This window comes from Coccinella septempunctata, chromosome 4, assembly GCF_907165205.1.
Source record: "Coccinella septempunctata chromosome 4, icCocSept1.1, whole genome shotgun sequence".
In the NCBI taxonomy this organism is placed as follows: Eukaryota; Metazoa; Arthropoda; class Insecta; order Coleoptera; family Coccinellidae; genus Coccinella; species Coccinella septempunctata.
Genome location: NC_058192.1, coordinates 12,248,100 through 12,262,838, shown reverse-complemented (window position 1 = coordinate 12,262,838; position 14,739 = coordinate 12,248,100). Strand labels below are relative to the sequence as shown.

At 34.6% G+C, this 14,739-nt stretch overlaps 1 protein-coding gene across 6 annotated transcripts in view; it reads right to left on the bottom strand.

Annotated features, from left to right (window-relative positions):
• The window catches only part of LOC123311994 (T-box transcription factor TBX20-like), a 60,578-nt gene extending 48,996 nt beyond the window's left edge, over window positions 1–11,582 (bottom strand). For all 6 annotated transcript variants that reach the window (XM_044896156.1, XM_044896158.1, XM_044896160.1 and 3 more), the window contains exon 1: window positions 11,129–11,582. In XM_044896156.1, the coding sequence (XP_044752091.1) occupies window positions 11,129–11,258 (130 nt within the window). In that variant the 5' untranslated portion in view covers window positions 11,259–11,582. The remainder of the gene's footprint in view (window positions 1–11,128) is intronic.
• Between the last annotated feature and the right edge of the window lie 3,157 nt (window positions 11,583–14,739).

Below are 14,739 nucleotides of genomic sequence, written 5' to 3'. Positions count from 1 at the left end.
TGCATGATGCAAATTTGCACCTGAAAACCTTATTTTCTGAAATTTTGGAGTTTTTTTCAAAAAAGGGCTGATCTTATGCTCCTGACCCAACTGCTTCCAAGAAAAACGGCCTGACAGAGTAAGTAGATGACATGTTTTAGGACAAGAGATTACTTTCTGCATTTTGGACGCATCTTTAATGAACACCTTGTACTAATAAACTGAGTGTTATCAGAGTAAATTTACTTATTTCACCTGAGAAACGTGTATATCAACAATTTGTTAAAAATTTGTCTGGGTGTTCTAATTTTGTTTATTCCCCAACTTCAACTGCATATGTAGGTACACATACAATTCAATAGTGAACTAAAAGAAAATATCCTCGATGAAAATAAAAATATGCCCGTATATAAAGCCTTCTCTTTTCCATTATTGTCGGAACAACGCTTTCAAATGGTAAAAAAACATCCTGTCCAAGGGACGGAAATGTGTGCGTGCACAACTATGAAATATTAAATCGTTAAGTCATTATCAGATGCACTTTCTGTTTCACAGTTCGAATTCATAAAACTCTAACACCGGCTGAATGAGAACTCTTTAGGTTTTTTTAATCGTAGGCAATTAATCAAAACAGAGGGAAGCGAGAACGATTCATTCATAGAAATTTCACACATTTCATACAGCAGCGGTTGCGTGTTCTGATTCTTGACGTGAAAAAGAAGAAGAGAAGATGATAAGGTCAATAGACGGGGACTGAAGGGGGTAATAAACGCTTCGCAATCAAACAACAGAAGCATCACAGATTTTTAAAGTATGTCCATGTGCATTGAAAGTAAATTTCGTAGTGTATTCCAGAAGGGATTGCGAATTTTGGAAGAAGCTCTACTAGGATTCATCGGTAGTTCAAACAAGACGCTGAAACGCTTGCAACTTCCGTTTCGTCATAAGGACCAACGTTGATCGCCTGATTACACCCATCACTCCTCCAACCAAAGCCCGAGAGATTTCTAAGCATCACTTATCTGCGGATCAACCACGAAAGTTACCCAACAATAGAACCAGCGAACAACGATCTCCCAACCTCGTTGGCGACCATCACCTTCGGTTTCCTAACAGTTTGATTGACATCTCAACATGCCTCATCAGCCTCGGCTACTTAAGCGTACAGATTCACGGGCGATCAATTGATAGAGTCAATTGATCGCGGGGAGTTAAATACAGAAGATAGATTGGGCCGATGTTTCAAATCCGGATGATGGATCGTGACGGTTGGCGTAGATTCATCATAATAAAAATGCCGGATTTGAATGGTTAAAACGATACAATGTGATCTGATACGAGATCGACTTGGATGGGGGTTTTTTGGTTGTACGATTTTGGTATTTGGGTCTTGGTAGGATTGTTCTCTCGGTAGCTGTGCACGTGTGGCTAGTGAAACTTTTTTATACAGTCACGATTTGATGTTACTTTCTTACCGACTTTCGCAGAAAACAATGGTAACAGAAAAAAACATTCAATTGACGATTTTGTTTCGATACTTTGATACCTACAAAAAACGTTTTTTTTGTGGTTCATGATTAGTCAAGAAACATTCCGCCTTTGAAGGGGCTTAATTTCCAGTTTTTCATTCTCCTTAGCCACTGATGCATAACTACTAGTCGAAGACAGTGTTCGGGATCTTTTACAGGGGGGGCTAAATCTAGGAAAAATATCAAGTTTTGATTGCTTTAGTTTCAAGAAAATGATTTCGTATACACAACAGCTTGTTTTATCAAGAGGACTTTTCGGTCATTCTGGATGTATTAGCCTACCAGCGATTCAAATCATGGATTTCGATCCTGAAAGAAATAACTGGGTTATACGAGTGGGTTTACACACAAGGGTGAGAAATCTTTCAGAAATCTCTGCCGGCTTTCCAAAATTTTGAGGTTTCTCTCCTTTAACCTTAGATTTACACTATATGAATGATAAATGAGAAAAAACTTTTGGAAATCTCTAGGGACTTTGCGCTCCGTGCTGAGAGACAGACTACAAAGAGACCCTTTCAGAAAGAAAAGAGGAAAGGAAACCTTCCTTAGGGGTTGAAACGCAGAGCAGAAATGTTGAAGGCAGAAGAAAAATTACAAATCATTATCTGGAAATAATGTATCGAGTATTCCAAGGACCTACATATGTACCACCCCTTTCTTTTAACAGATGTTAAGATTTTTTTATGCATAGTATAGGCTCTACCAAAATTCCGGTCAAGAATATGAATTTGAATTAAATAAGGATAATAGGTACCTCTACTTACTGTAATATTTCTACAGTATAGCTTTCTATACTATATATCAAAATCTAGCAGGTGTATAGAATATAATATACACCTCGTCAAAGAACTGTTGGCTATCAATTTTCTCGACAATCTCGACTTTATTAGGTATACAGTGTTTCGTCTTTTTTATTCGAATGGAATCATAGGTTATTGAGTTTTTTCCGAGGTTGAACATTCCTGAAAGTTTTCCCTAGAAAATAGATAACTATCGAACTTAGGAACAAGAAGTTTCACAAATATAAATAGTGAATCTTAGATTTTCCATTAATTTCATTTTTCCATTCCCTGAATGCATGGAAATACTGTATTTGAGCTAGCAGAGATGATCAAAAACAATAATTATGGTATTTTTTCATTGTGTACTTCATGAATTCAACAATTTCTCATTCAATCGGAAAATAAACGAAAAATCTAGTAGGTAATTTTCGAGCTTAAAACGAAATCGTAACAGTGCCACAATTAACTCTAAACGGAATAAGGAACAAAGATAATATCGTGTCCGAGTAGCCAGTGTAAAAATTGAATGGTTGGAGGAAACCAACCGAACTAATGTTCGAGCAACGACATTTGCGAACATATTGTTTGCTATCAGATAGGAAGACTGATAAGGGAATGATGGTAATGTTATGATAGTAAATTATCCGGCCAGTGTTGGCAAAACCCACAATTATATTCATGTAACCCTCTCCCTTTATTTCAGATTCGAGAACTGATGGACAGATTGAGAATCACACAATGGACAACTTGATTTTTCTACTTGGAAGAGGGATTCAAATTCTTATCATATAGCTACTCTTTTTCAGTTTTATTAGGAACATCCTAAGATTTGTGGAGTCATTATAGTTTCACCAAGTGAAATATGCTACGTTTCCAATATAAGAAACAAGTATAAGTACAGGGCGTTGAATGTATTCCAAATAAATAACGAATTCCTCGATATTTTATAAACGGTTTGAGATATTTGAACAATAGTTGGTGAAAATAGATATCTTATTGAGGTGATTAATTCAAGTTGAATACCTCGTCTTTACCCTACTACAGTGGCGTGCGTACTGGCATTGACTTCAATTTTCATATTTTTGAAAAAAAGTAGTATTGAAAGTGACGAAAGTGTAGATTTGAGACCTATATTATTAGATTCTTCAATTCATTGAAAGGAAAAAGGTCAGGTTTATAGACCAAAAACCACTCCTTAAAATAATGCCGACCAGTTTCGATTTTATTCTAAAATCATCCTCAGGGCTCTACAATGAGAGATACATTTTAAAATATAGCGTATACAACAAAAGAAAAAGGGGGACATTACTGAACTGTGTGAATTTAATTTTTAACTATAATAAATAAAAACAAGAATTTCAAATGATGATAAGATCACAGCTTTGATTAAGTTGTTAAATATCCAGTTTAAAAGCAAGAAAATGGCCAAAACGTTGATGGAAGATACTTCTTATTGTGTTTATATTTTTTGTTCTATAAACCTGACCTTTTTCCTGTCAATCAACTATATCGAGGTTGTATTGAAAAAATGATTGCAGATTTCGAAAGAGAAAAATCACTAGGACTGGGGAATATGGATAAAAAAAGGAACTGTAAAAATAGGCGGAAAATTTAGATACAAGTGGAGAAATTGAAAATTGGAAGAAACAAGGAAGAAAATTGATGATGGGCGAAAAAGAAGAACTGTAGAGAAAGAAGAGGGACAAATAGAGAAAGAGATTTATTCTCAAAAGTTCTGTCAAGATACAGTTTTCCATGATTACATGCCATATGTACAGGCTGGGCAAAATTGGGGGTTCCTGAACTACAACTTTTTTACCCCACGAGATAGATGAAAATGAATGTGTCATTCATGCTGTCTTTTTTCGAGAAACTAATAATGCCATCAACTGCATTCATGCTGTCTTTTTTCGAGAAACTAATAATGCCATCAACTGCATTCCTCTGTCTTCTTTTGTTTTCGAGTTATAGGTCAAAATTGAAATTTGGGCGATTTCAACTTTGGTCATTATCTCCGTTCCTGTTTGTGCTCGTATGTTGAAATGAAAACATTATACAGACACCTTTTTGATAGCAATCCAGTGGCGTACTATGATTTTTTCAACAGGTATATTTGCTGAGCTATAACATAGAGTTGTGTAATTTAAAATGACCTAGAAAGAATCGCAATTTTTTTCCGTTTCAGAAATATATCATACATCATACATCGCCCTCAGATTCGTTCAGATATCATGAAAAATATGGTTTGTATGTGAATTTCAAATGATTGAGTATTAAGTAGGCCGAATCACAGAATAATTTGTCTCTACGCCTGGTTTTATTATATTATTCTCTATCTCGTTGGGTGAAAAAGTTGTAGTTCGAGTATCACCAATTTTGCCCGTCCTGTATATACATGATGTTAAGTAAACAAGAGCGAGAAAATGACTTTTAGCTTTATGAATTTTGGCCTCAAATTCTTCGCTTTTTGAGTACATTCAAAACATAATTCAAGAAGCAAGTGTTAGTCTCCAACACGATAAGATCTGTATTTTTCGAAATATTAGGAAAATAATTTTCTCTCATCACTGGATGGGTGGCCAATGTGCCTATGAATTTGATCAAGAGCTCAGAAGCTTTTGAATGACCCCAATTCTTTTCCTATTTTTTCCAATGAAAAAGTATTTCTGCAAAATAGAGTTCATATGTAAGTTTGGCTGGCCTCATCAGTCGGGCGTCTAAAGTCCCGCAGCAAACAATCGTTACAAACAAACCCGTAATGGAAATCCGACGCGTTAAACTCACGGACAACCTACAATTTCCGTCGCTTTTTCTTCTAATGAATCCACATTTAAGCGTCCCCATTGTCCGCGCTGACTCACAAACGTTATTGATATCAATAGGAAACAAATATACTTTTAACAATATACTCTATTTAATGGAACTGTAAATTGTAATCGAATTTTATTATTCCGGACACCATTTGTCATGTGAAAACATGCAATTTTTACATTAGCGCGCGGCGATGTCACTTCTGGGTGTCAACGAGGCCCTCTATACGCGCGCCGTTACGCCAGAGACGCGTCAGCGTCGATTTTTTTTCCATCGATTGCCGCTATAATTATTGTAGTCGTGTGCGTTAGTCGGCTATCTGGTTCTTTCATCGATTTTACCGGGTTTTTTCACGATTGATTCCGGTCGGATTGGAATGGTTTTAATGGCGATGTCACACCTCGCAATGCGTTATTCCTTATTTATTTGTTTTTTATTGATTTTCCCTGTTGGTACGTCAGTCATCGGGAAATATTCGATGTATGATGGAATTTTCAGAAAAACCTCGATGAAGTGGAAGCGGTACGGATCATTTGATTAGAGAGGCATGAAAAAGAAGAATTTGCAACCTCATTATAATCCATTCATTTTAACAATCGCATGATCAAGTCAAAAGATTCATTTATAAAGCACCATCGCCAGATCGTCAAATCCATCAGCTTTTCTCTTACTACTGCTTTCATTATCATAGAATGAATATTTCATTATCATATATTGGATAAAAATTGACTATATAAAATATCCCAGATGGCCTAGATACAACCCCTAGAAGTTCGACAAAATTTTATTGAATTCCAAGTACGGGACTGTGGAAGGTGACTCTGGCATCGCAAAAACGAAACAAAACATAAACATATGGCTGGACAATGGATGGTTCAGTACCAAGTTAATCGGATTAGATGCATCAGGTCACTTTTGAGAGAATCTTTATTGTTGTATCGTACAATTTAGGGTGAAAAAAAAATGTAGAAAATCGAGGCAGTTTCTTGAAAGTGCTTATGTTACTTATGTTGAAAAGGTGCTATGATGTTTCCCCATTTCATCCCATGTTTACGATGATTGTTGGAATGTTCGAACAAGAAGATTGTGATGCCCCTTGTGAAAAAATTCGTGAATAATTTAGATGAATTTTATTGGTGAGATTTCAAAGTATTATTCTATTTTTTAAACTTGTGTCAGTTGGAATCGAAATGAGGCATTCCATAAAATAGTGTAAGTTCAAATACACCCTGTATAGGTAGCTGATTTATGTACAAATTGGGGAGCAGATAATTGATGAAATATAGGAAGCACTTCCATTTCCACTTCTTCTAGGATATTTTCGTGATACACGAACGACTAAACTGATTTTCAGTTATGGTAAATGTCATAAGTTTGTCTACCATTTTGTGATTCATAATTTTCCTCAGATCATTATATTGCTTCAATAGAATTTAAGGATATTAATGTTTTCTGTATATAAATAAAATGTTAAGGCATTACGGTTCAGTTCATTAGGTTGAAAAAAAATGAATTCTGATGAAAATAATTATTTAAATTTGATAATGTATCTATAGCAGAATTGATCCATTTTGTAGAACTTTATAGTTTGATACCTACTGTGTAGCAAATTGATGCATTTCATCCCATTTTTACGAAGATGGTTGGAATGTTCGAACAAGAAGATTGTGATGCCCCTTGTGAAAAAATTCGTGAATAATTTAGATGAATTTTCTTGGTGAGATTTTAAAGTATTATTCTATTTTTTAAACTTGTGTCAGTTGGAATCGAAATGAGGCATTCCATAAAATAGTGTAAGTTCAAATACACCCTGTATAGGTAGCTGATTTATGTACAAATTGGGGAGCAGATAATTGATGAAATATAGGAGGCACTTTCATTTCCACTTCTTCTAGGATATTTTCGTGATACACGCACGACTAAACTGATTTTCAGTTATGGTAAATGTCATAAGTTTGTCTACCATTTTGTGATTCATAATTTTCCTCAGATCATTATATTGCTTCAATAGAATTTAAGGATATTAATGTTTTCTGTATATAAATAAAATGTTAAGGAATTACGGTTCAGTCCATTAGGATGAAAAAAAATGAATTCTGATAAAAATAATTATTTAAATTTGATAATGTATAGCAGAATTGATCCATTTTGTAGAACTCAGTTTGATACCTACTGTGTAGCAAATTGATGCTACAAAATTGACTGAACCAACTAAGATCCCGACCCTATTATGTTCTTCTAATAAAAAACTAAAAAATTAGTCGATATTTTAATATACCTCATGTGATACGAAGAGATTAATTCATTTATATGTGGGTGCAAAATGGCGAATGCGCATGATGAATTTTTAGATAAAACATATAATAAATTGATTTACAGAAATATATATTATAATTTGAAATTGTTGCATCAAATGTGATAGATTTATCATATAGACATATTCAAAATAACAATTTGCATACAATGACAATTTGCCAGCAATTTCATATAATGAATGGTGTATGGAAGTATTAATTTCATACTGTTGTCGGATTTATTATTTTGTTCTAAGGAGCTTTCACTTTTTTCCATCTTTTGAAGGTTTATGTCCCAGTGATGTGAAAATTTACTTTATTTTTCTCTGTTTCTTCGTTATTTTATTATGTCACACTTAATGAAGGTGAACTTTTTTTGATGAAGTAGGTATTATTTATTATTGTCATTTTTATGAAAAAAGGAGAAAATGAATTTATTATCCCAATTCGAACCTCGATTTGAACAAGTTGGATGAAAATAATTAGGGAATAACTATGTATTTCCGATATTTAGCCCAAAACTTTTAATTTAATAATTTTAAATTTGTTTTAAATTCCTACTGATTTTCACTAGGATGAATTATGTAACTCACACCTGTTTCGCTTGAAAGAGCATCTTCAGGTGGGTGAAGATAAATTAAGGTATAGGTAGTGTAGTGATTGAAAATCTCATTCTAGTGAAATTCAGGCAATTTCTTTCAGTTTTCAATGGATTTTCGTCCTTTTTGGCCACGTAAATTCAAAACTTAAATACATACCCCTATGTAGTAAATTTGAATATTATTTTCTCCTTATATCTAACGAGAGTTTCTCGTCAACCATGTACATATAGAAAAGACTTGGATTACGAGGGGTGTTCAAAATTGAAATTCTTGTCGATCATCGTGTGTCGGCGAGAACTCTTTGTTGTATCAAAACAATGTGGCCGCAGAAGCCTTCGACTTCCATAATCGAGGAATCCCACACATAAACAATTAGCCTGGCCTCACTCTAAACATATAACAAGGAAAAACGTCCGAAGGAATTATTAATAAGTTGAGTTATGATCAGATCGCGGCCGTTATGATGTTTTACGATTTTGTAATGATGCAAAGCTAAAACATTTCATATCGCGATGATTTATTATAAACCAGTACCCGATTAGAACGTTCTCTTTTCGAAACAGCGCCATTGTATCGGGGTCTCGATCTTAATTATTGTCGATGAGTTTATTCGCGGCAAAGATGATTGAATGGAGAGCAGGAATAGAACGAGGTGAATTTCCTGATGAGTTATGCTGGATCGAGTCCTACCATTTTGTACGTGAAAGTGACTGATATTCGAGTTGTTCTTCTACAAAAATTTCGAAATAGTACACCACTGAAGCAATAAAAAAATTTAACGGCCACTTTAATAATCAAATTTAAGGTCATATTCAATAGAACTAAGAGAAGCTTCAAAATCATAGGAATTCAAATTTTTTTTAGAAATTTATTGCATATAATATGTGTTTTATTCATGATAACAAGACTCTTGTGTTTGTGTTGAAATTGTGAACTCTCAAAGCTACTAGTATCCAAAAGCAGCTAAACCTCGTGCTATTTTTACTTTCATGTTCCCTACTTTCACTTTTGAAGATAAGAAATTACAAAATAGCAGAAAAATGTGTGAATACTTTGTTCCCTTTTTGAAATTGACAATTATCTACATACTCGAATGCGTATTTAGACTTAAAAAACTCCACTTTGTGAAATATCAGTTATAGCAGAAATTAGAGTAATTGGTTTCCTTAGTTAATTATTTTTTAACTGATTACGAATTCTGAACCTCATAGGTACACCTGCTTGATTAGAATTCATATAAATTGAAACGATATTTTTGGATTTATTGTGAAAAAAGTGGGTATAACAATAATAAATGTTGTGATTTATTGATCCATTTGTTTCGTATAGCCAATCATATTAATTGATGAACTTTACTATTTACTTTTTCCGTTATTATTTATATGTGTTTCAGTGTTTGGAGGAAAAACCCGAGAGAGGTTGAAAAAATTAGTTTCTTCATAGTTTCATATCATCTCAGGGTATATTATGAATTCATAAGCAACCTATGTATATACATGCTTGGAACAAGATAGTGTAAGAAGCTTGACAGAAAAATTATCACCTTTAAATTGAAAACAATCTTCGTTATCATCAATAAATCAATTTGAAAAATTCATCAAAAATTGTAATTTGAAAGAAAATTTTTAATTGAATAAATTACAAAAAAGCTTACAGAAGTTCAAATAATGTGAAGCTGAGAATATTCATTACATAGATACAGGAGTTGATATATGAATCACCTCTGATTTCTAATTCCAACTAGGTGAAGCTATAACCACTACGCGAAAGTCTACTTCCATCTACCTGAAGATGTTATTATGAAAGCGAAACAGGTGTACTGTTTAAGTAACACATCCTAATGAAAATCTTACAATTTAGTTGCCGTTTTATATTTTTCACACGAATGTTTTTTGTTTTTAAGTGTTGTGATTCATTTTTGGTCGAAATATATAAAAATGCTATTATTCAGACGAATTAAGAGTTGAAAAACACTGTTAACTTTAACAAAAAATTTTGCTGCTTACTTAAGCAGCAAAATTTTCTATCTATGCTCATAGTCTGGTAATCATTTAAATAATTTTTTCGCAATTTTATTTCTTGTATGGAATTTGTATTTAGGTGGTTTATTCCTATCTATTGAGGCATCTTCTATAGAAAAAAATATCTTAGCATAGGTCATCAAAATCTTCATATTTTTTCCAAATAATTTCCTTTCAAATTTTTTTGACAGAACAATATTGATTGATCTAATTCAGACTGAATTACATGATTTGTAGTACCTACTAGAAGATTTCAATATTTTCTCTCAATTATTCGAAAATAATCCAGCTTCATTTTTCGAAAAATATATTTCCAATTTCGATTTTTTCATATTTATATTCAGGTACATGCGTTTCTTTTTCAGATAGATGGAAATGTTCAATTTTAAATTTTACAAACAAAACATTGTTAGTTTATTCCGAGAAGTAATGCTTATTTATTATAAACATTATTTTCGATATTTTCGGAAAGATAAAGGGATTATAGAAGAAAATATAACATTTTCAGTTTTTCTGAAAAAATGTAATGGGTTGATTCCATAACATAAGTAGCTGTCTTTGTACAAACAAAAGTCGAAAAAAAATATAGGAATCTCTAGGATTGACTTGAGTCAATTGATATTTTCAAAATTATTGGAGGAATGCTCCAGAATCGAGATATTTTATATTCGATACTTCTTTTGCCATTTATTGACATAAATTATAAATTCTTCAAAAATAATGGTTTTCATTCTAATCAAATCTGCTGAAATCGAGGAAATTCCAAAGTGAAATATGTGATCATTTTCGGGCATAGATATAGCAACAAAGTGCTATTATTTGTTGTATAATACCTGAATTCATGAAGATAATATTTATTCAGAAATTTTACTTTTCGCAATTATAGGAAGAAAAGGAGAATTATGACGACATTATCTATGGTTCGAACAAAAGATAAATTTCCTGATTTAGAACCTATTAAAATCACAATTTTGTTGGTTCAGAACTTTGTTTCGATATTCATGAACTTTTAGAACTTTTATTTGTTTTATTTTCATTCTTTTTTGCGATTTTCCCCGTTCTTCAGTTGAGTCGGCGATCATAGAAATTGCAAATTTTGAGTGTGCTTACCCAGCGGGCCGATATTGTCCGCCGGATCGCGCTCTCTGCACCTAGTCCTGGCGCCTCGTCCATGCCTGGACATAATCGCGGCAATGCTAAAGTCCGTGGCGCATGGCCTCATCGTGCAATTGTCCTCCATCACCTATCCGATGACAACACCATGACTCTCACCCCTTCGCACCAAAAACGCACAACCACCACAAACCGCGCTACCAGTATCGGCGACCAGATCGTCTAATCCGAGCCCTAAGCCTAGGCCTCAACGCGCGGTGGCACTCCACTTTGTTTTGACGCGTGGAATTTTAATTCACCGACCATACGAGCTCGCTCTTTGCCCGTCAAGACCATAGAGATTGGTCATAACGACGTGAGAGGCGTTCCTTTCAATTTTAATCTGTGTACGATCTCAAGTGGGCTACTTTATACGCCGTACTGAACCAAACTGACCAGTCCGTCGAGACGTTCTGACGTTATCAAAGGAATGTGCCATTTTTTCGGCGATTCTCCCCTCTGTCGCCCGCGATGACAACATGCTGGCTTTTGTTTTTCCCCCTGACGTTCCCCTCGTTCCTCGTGCACCTGGGCGGTATCGAGAAGCCTTCTACGATTATTTCTCGTGCCATTTCGTTCATTATGGTTTGATGAGAGTGGGGAGATGGAGGGGTACGCCTTGGGGTGGGGCTTCAAAGAGCGCCGCCTACGCGGGCATCGGCTTTTTCGCCTTATGCCTTCTGACTTCGTACCTGCGAAAGAAGATGGGGAGAGTATGTATTGGGGGCTTACGTCATGTAGGCAATTGAGGGTTGAGAAGTTGTTGATCGGAGCTTGGTGGTAGATTATTTTCCGTGACTCCTCATAGAGACGTCAAGGAAAATCATTAATCACTGGTGTTCATTTCGTATGACAGCATTCTGTCATAGATTGGGTATATGAATATGAGCGAGATCTGGGATCCTGATGATTGCGGAAATTTGTTTGAAACCCGGTGAGATCTGAAAGGGGCAATTACTTTTTTTTTTTTGGTCCGATCATAGAGTTGTGTGGGGGGGAACGTCAGTTCATAGAACCGATGACAGATGGGGATGTTTCACGTCGATCGGAGACAATGAATAATATTGTTTTTGATATCGGGTGTTTTGAATTCAAAAATTCTGATACATTGACCCGAAACCCGAATATATGTCGTAGGAAGAACCGTGAGGGCCGAAGGCCCGAGATCTGTGGATGGGAGAATCGCGAGGGCCGTAGGCCCGACCCTGTCGACAACCGAATCAGTGAATCTACCAGAAAATTAGAACTATAGGCTTACCAGTTATAAAAACTAAAATATTATACATATGTTGCTGAGGCCCGCACGAAAAAAAAAACAATAACCTTGTATTAAGTTAACCCGTTGACTATTCCATACTATTTCTTGTTTACAGGCATTCAACCTCACTTCAGTAGATACCATACCAGTGTTTGTGGTTTTTGAAGCGATTAGTGGAATGATACTGGATGGATTAATCTCTAGAAGTCTAACAGTTATCTCATCGACAGTTGGCAACACATTGAAAGTTACCTCAGAAACTCACAATTACTTAAAGACAGTTTATCCATTCATCAACTGTCCTGATACTGATACTGGATGGATGAATCTCCAGAAGTCTAACAGTTATCTCATTGACAGTTGGCAACACATTGAAAGTTACCTAAGAAACTCACACTTACTTAAAGACAGTTTATCCATTCATCAACTGTCCTGATACTGAGACTGGATGGATTAATCTCCAGAAGTCTAACAGTTATTTCATTGACAGTTGATGGCAACACATTGAAAGTTACCTCAGAAACTCACACTTACTTGAAGACAGTTTATCCATTCTTCAACTGTCCTGATACTGATAACGGATGGATTAATCTCCAGGAGTCTAACAGTTATCTCATTGACAGTTGGCAACACACTGAAAGTTACCTCGCAGAAATTCACAATTACTTAAGGACATTTTATCCATTCATCAACTGTTCTGATACTGATACCGGATGGATTAATCTCCAGAAGTCTAACAGTTATCTCATTGACAGTTGACAACACATTGAAAGTTACCTCAGAAAAACAGTTTATCCATTCATCAACTGTGCTGATACTGATACTGGATGGATTTATCTCCAGAAGTCTAACAGTTATCTCATTGACAGTTGGCAAAACATTGAGAATTACCTCAGAAACTCACACTTACTTAAAGACAATTTATCCATTCATCAACTGTCCTGCCATACAGGGAAATTTTGAGTTGCGGAATTTAAACTCCACGAACCAATTATTAGACTAATAACAAAGGTATATAAGTCTATGCATGCACTGATATTTTGAATATTTCACTGTTTTTTATATATTCTTGGTTCAATTGAACAAACTGAGAAAATAATCATTTTAATTTTTATTGTTGACTCATTATCTGCGAATCTGGGTATTTCTTCATTTTTTGAAATGAAGTAGAAAAAGTATTTGTACTTTCCTAGGTTATATATTTAGATATATTTTAGGTCTATGATTCGATTGGAACTACAAACATTATCTTTGGCGACCAGGTATTAAGCTGCTGACTTTCAAGGTCTAGTGGGGTGTCAATATAATTCTTGAATTGACTATAGGCACTGGGCCTAATATATTAAACAGGTAAATAAATATGTAGCTTCATACTTTCATGCCACCCTATTTTTAATTTAGAGTACAAATTTGGTTGCTTGTTTTACATAGGTAAGTTACAATATTTGCCCCTAGTAAATAGGTAAGTATGCATACTTTGTAGTTTTAGTCACATATAAACTTTCTTATTCAAATCTTTATTTTATTTTTTCGAAAAAAGATCCACTATTTATATTTCCATTATAACACATCTATAGGAATTTGTTCCACTATAGTAACAAATTAATTTATAAGACATCACATATGTTGGCAATGATGGTTTTATAAGATTAGAAGTAAGACAACAGAAGATGCTGTTGCAGATTGCGGCAAGCCTGTATTTGTATGTTGAAAAAATTATGGTAGGAATGCCTTATTTGGCAGACTTTTGTAAATTGACTCTACATATCTACTTAGATTAAAAGCGCTTATTGCCAGTTTAAAAATTCAAAGCATTGCGTTGAAGAACCAAATCGACTGAGATTGCTTTACCCAAATCTCTATATTTGCGCACCCTGTATTGCCGAAGTTGAGAATTCAATACCAACATGCACGAAAATCATCGTAAAATCCCGATACAACAAAGCGAAAAGTTCGTAAACCAACCCGGCGTATAGCCAACAATAAAAATATCTAATTTCGCAGTCTGCTGATTAAACCGTTGTAAAATTATTATCGGTCCAATAATAATAATGGAAACAACGACGTTTCGGACGCGTTTACGCGCCATCATAAAATTGTTCGATTTTCATAAAAGTACCTTTTAGTCATAATAAAACGCTTTGTGGAATACGAACAATAAACAATTAGTCTTTTTACAGTGGCGAATCAGAACAGCGAACACTTGTAAATATAACTTTTTCTAATCTCTAATTCATTCGATCGCGCGCAATAAACCTCCTACGTTTCGAAAACGAATGAAACGTGGCCACGTCTAAAGCTGAGCTTACAC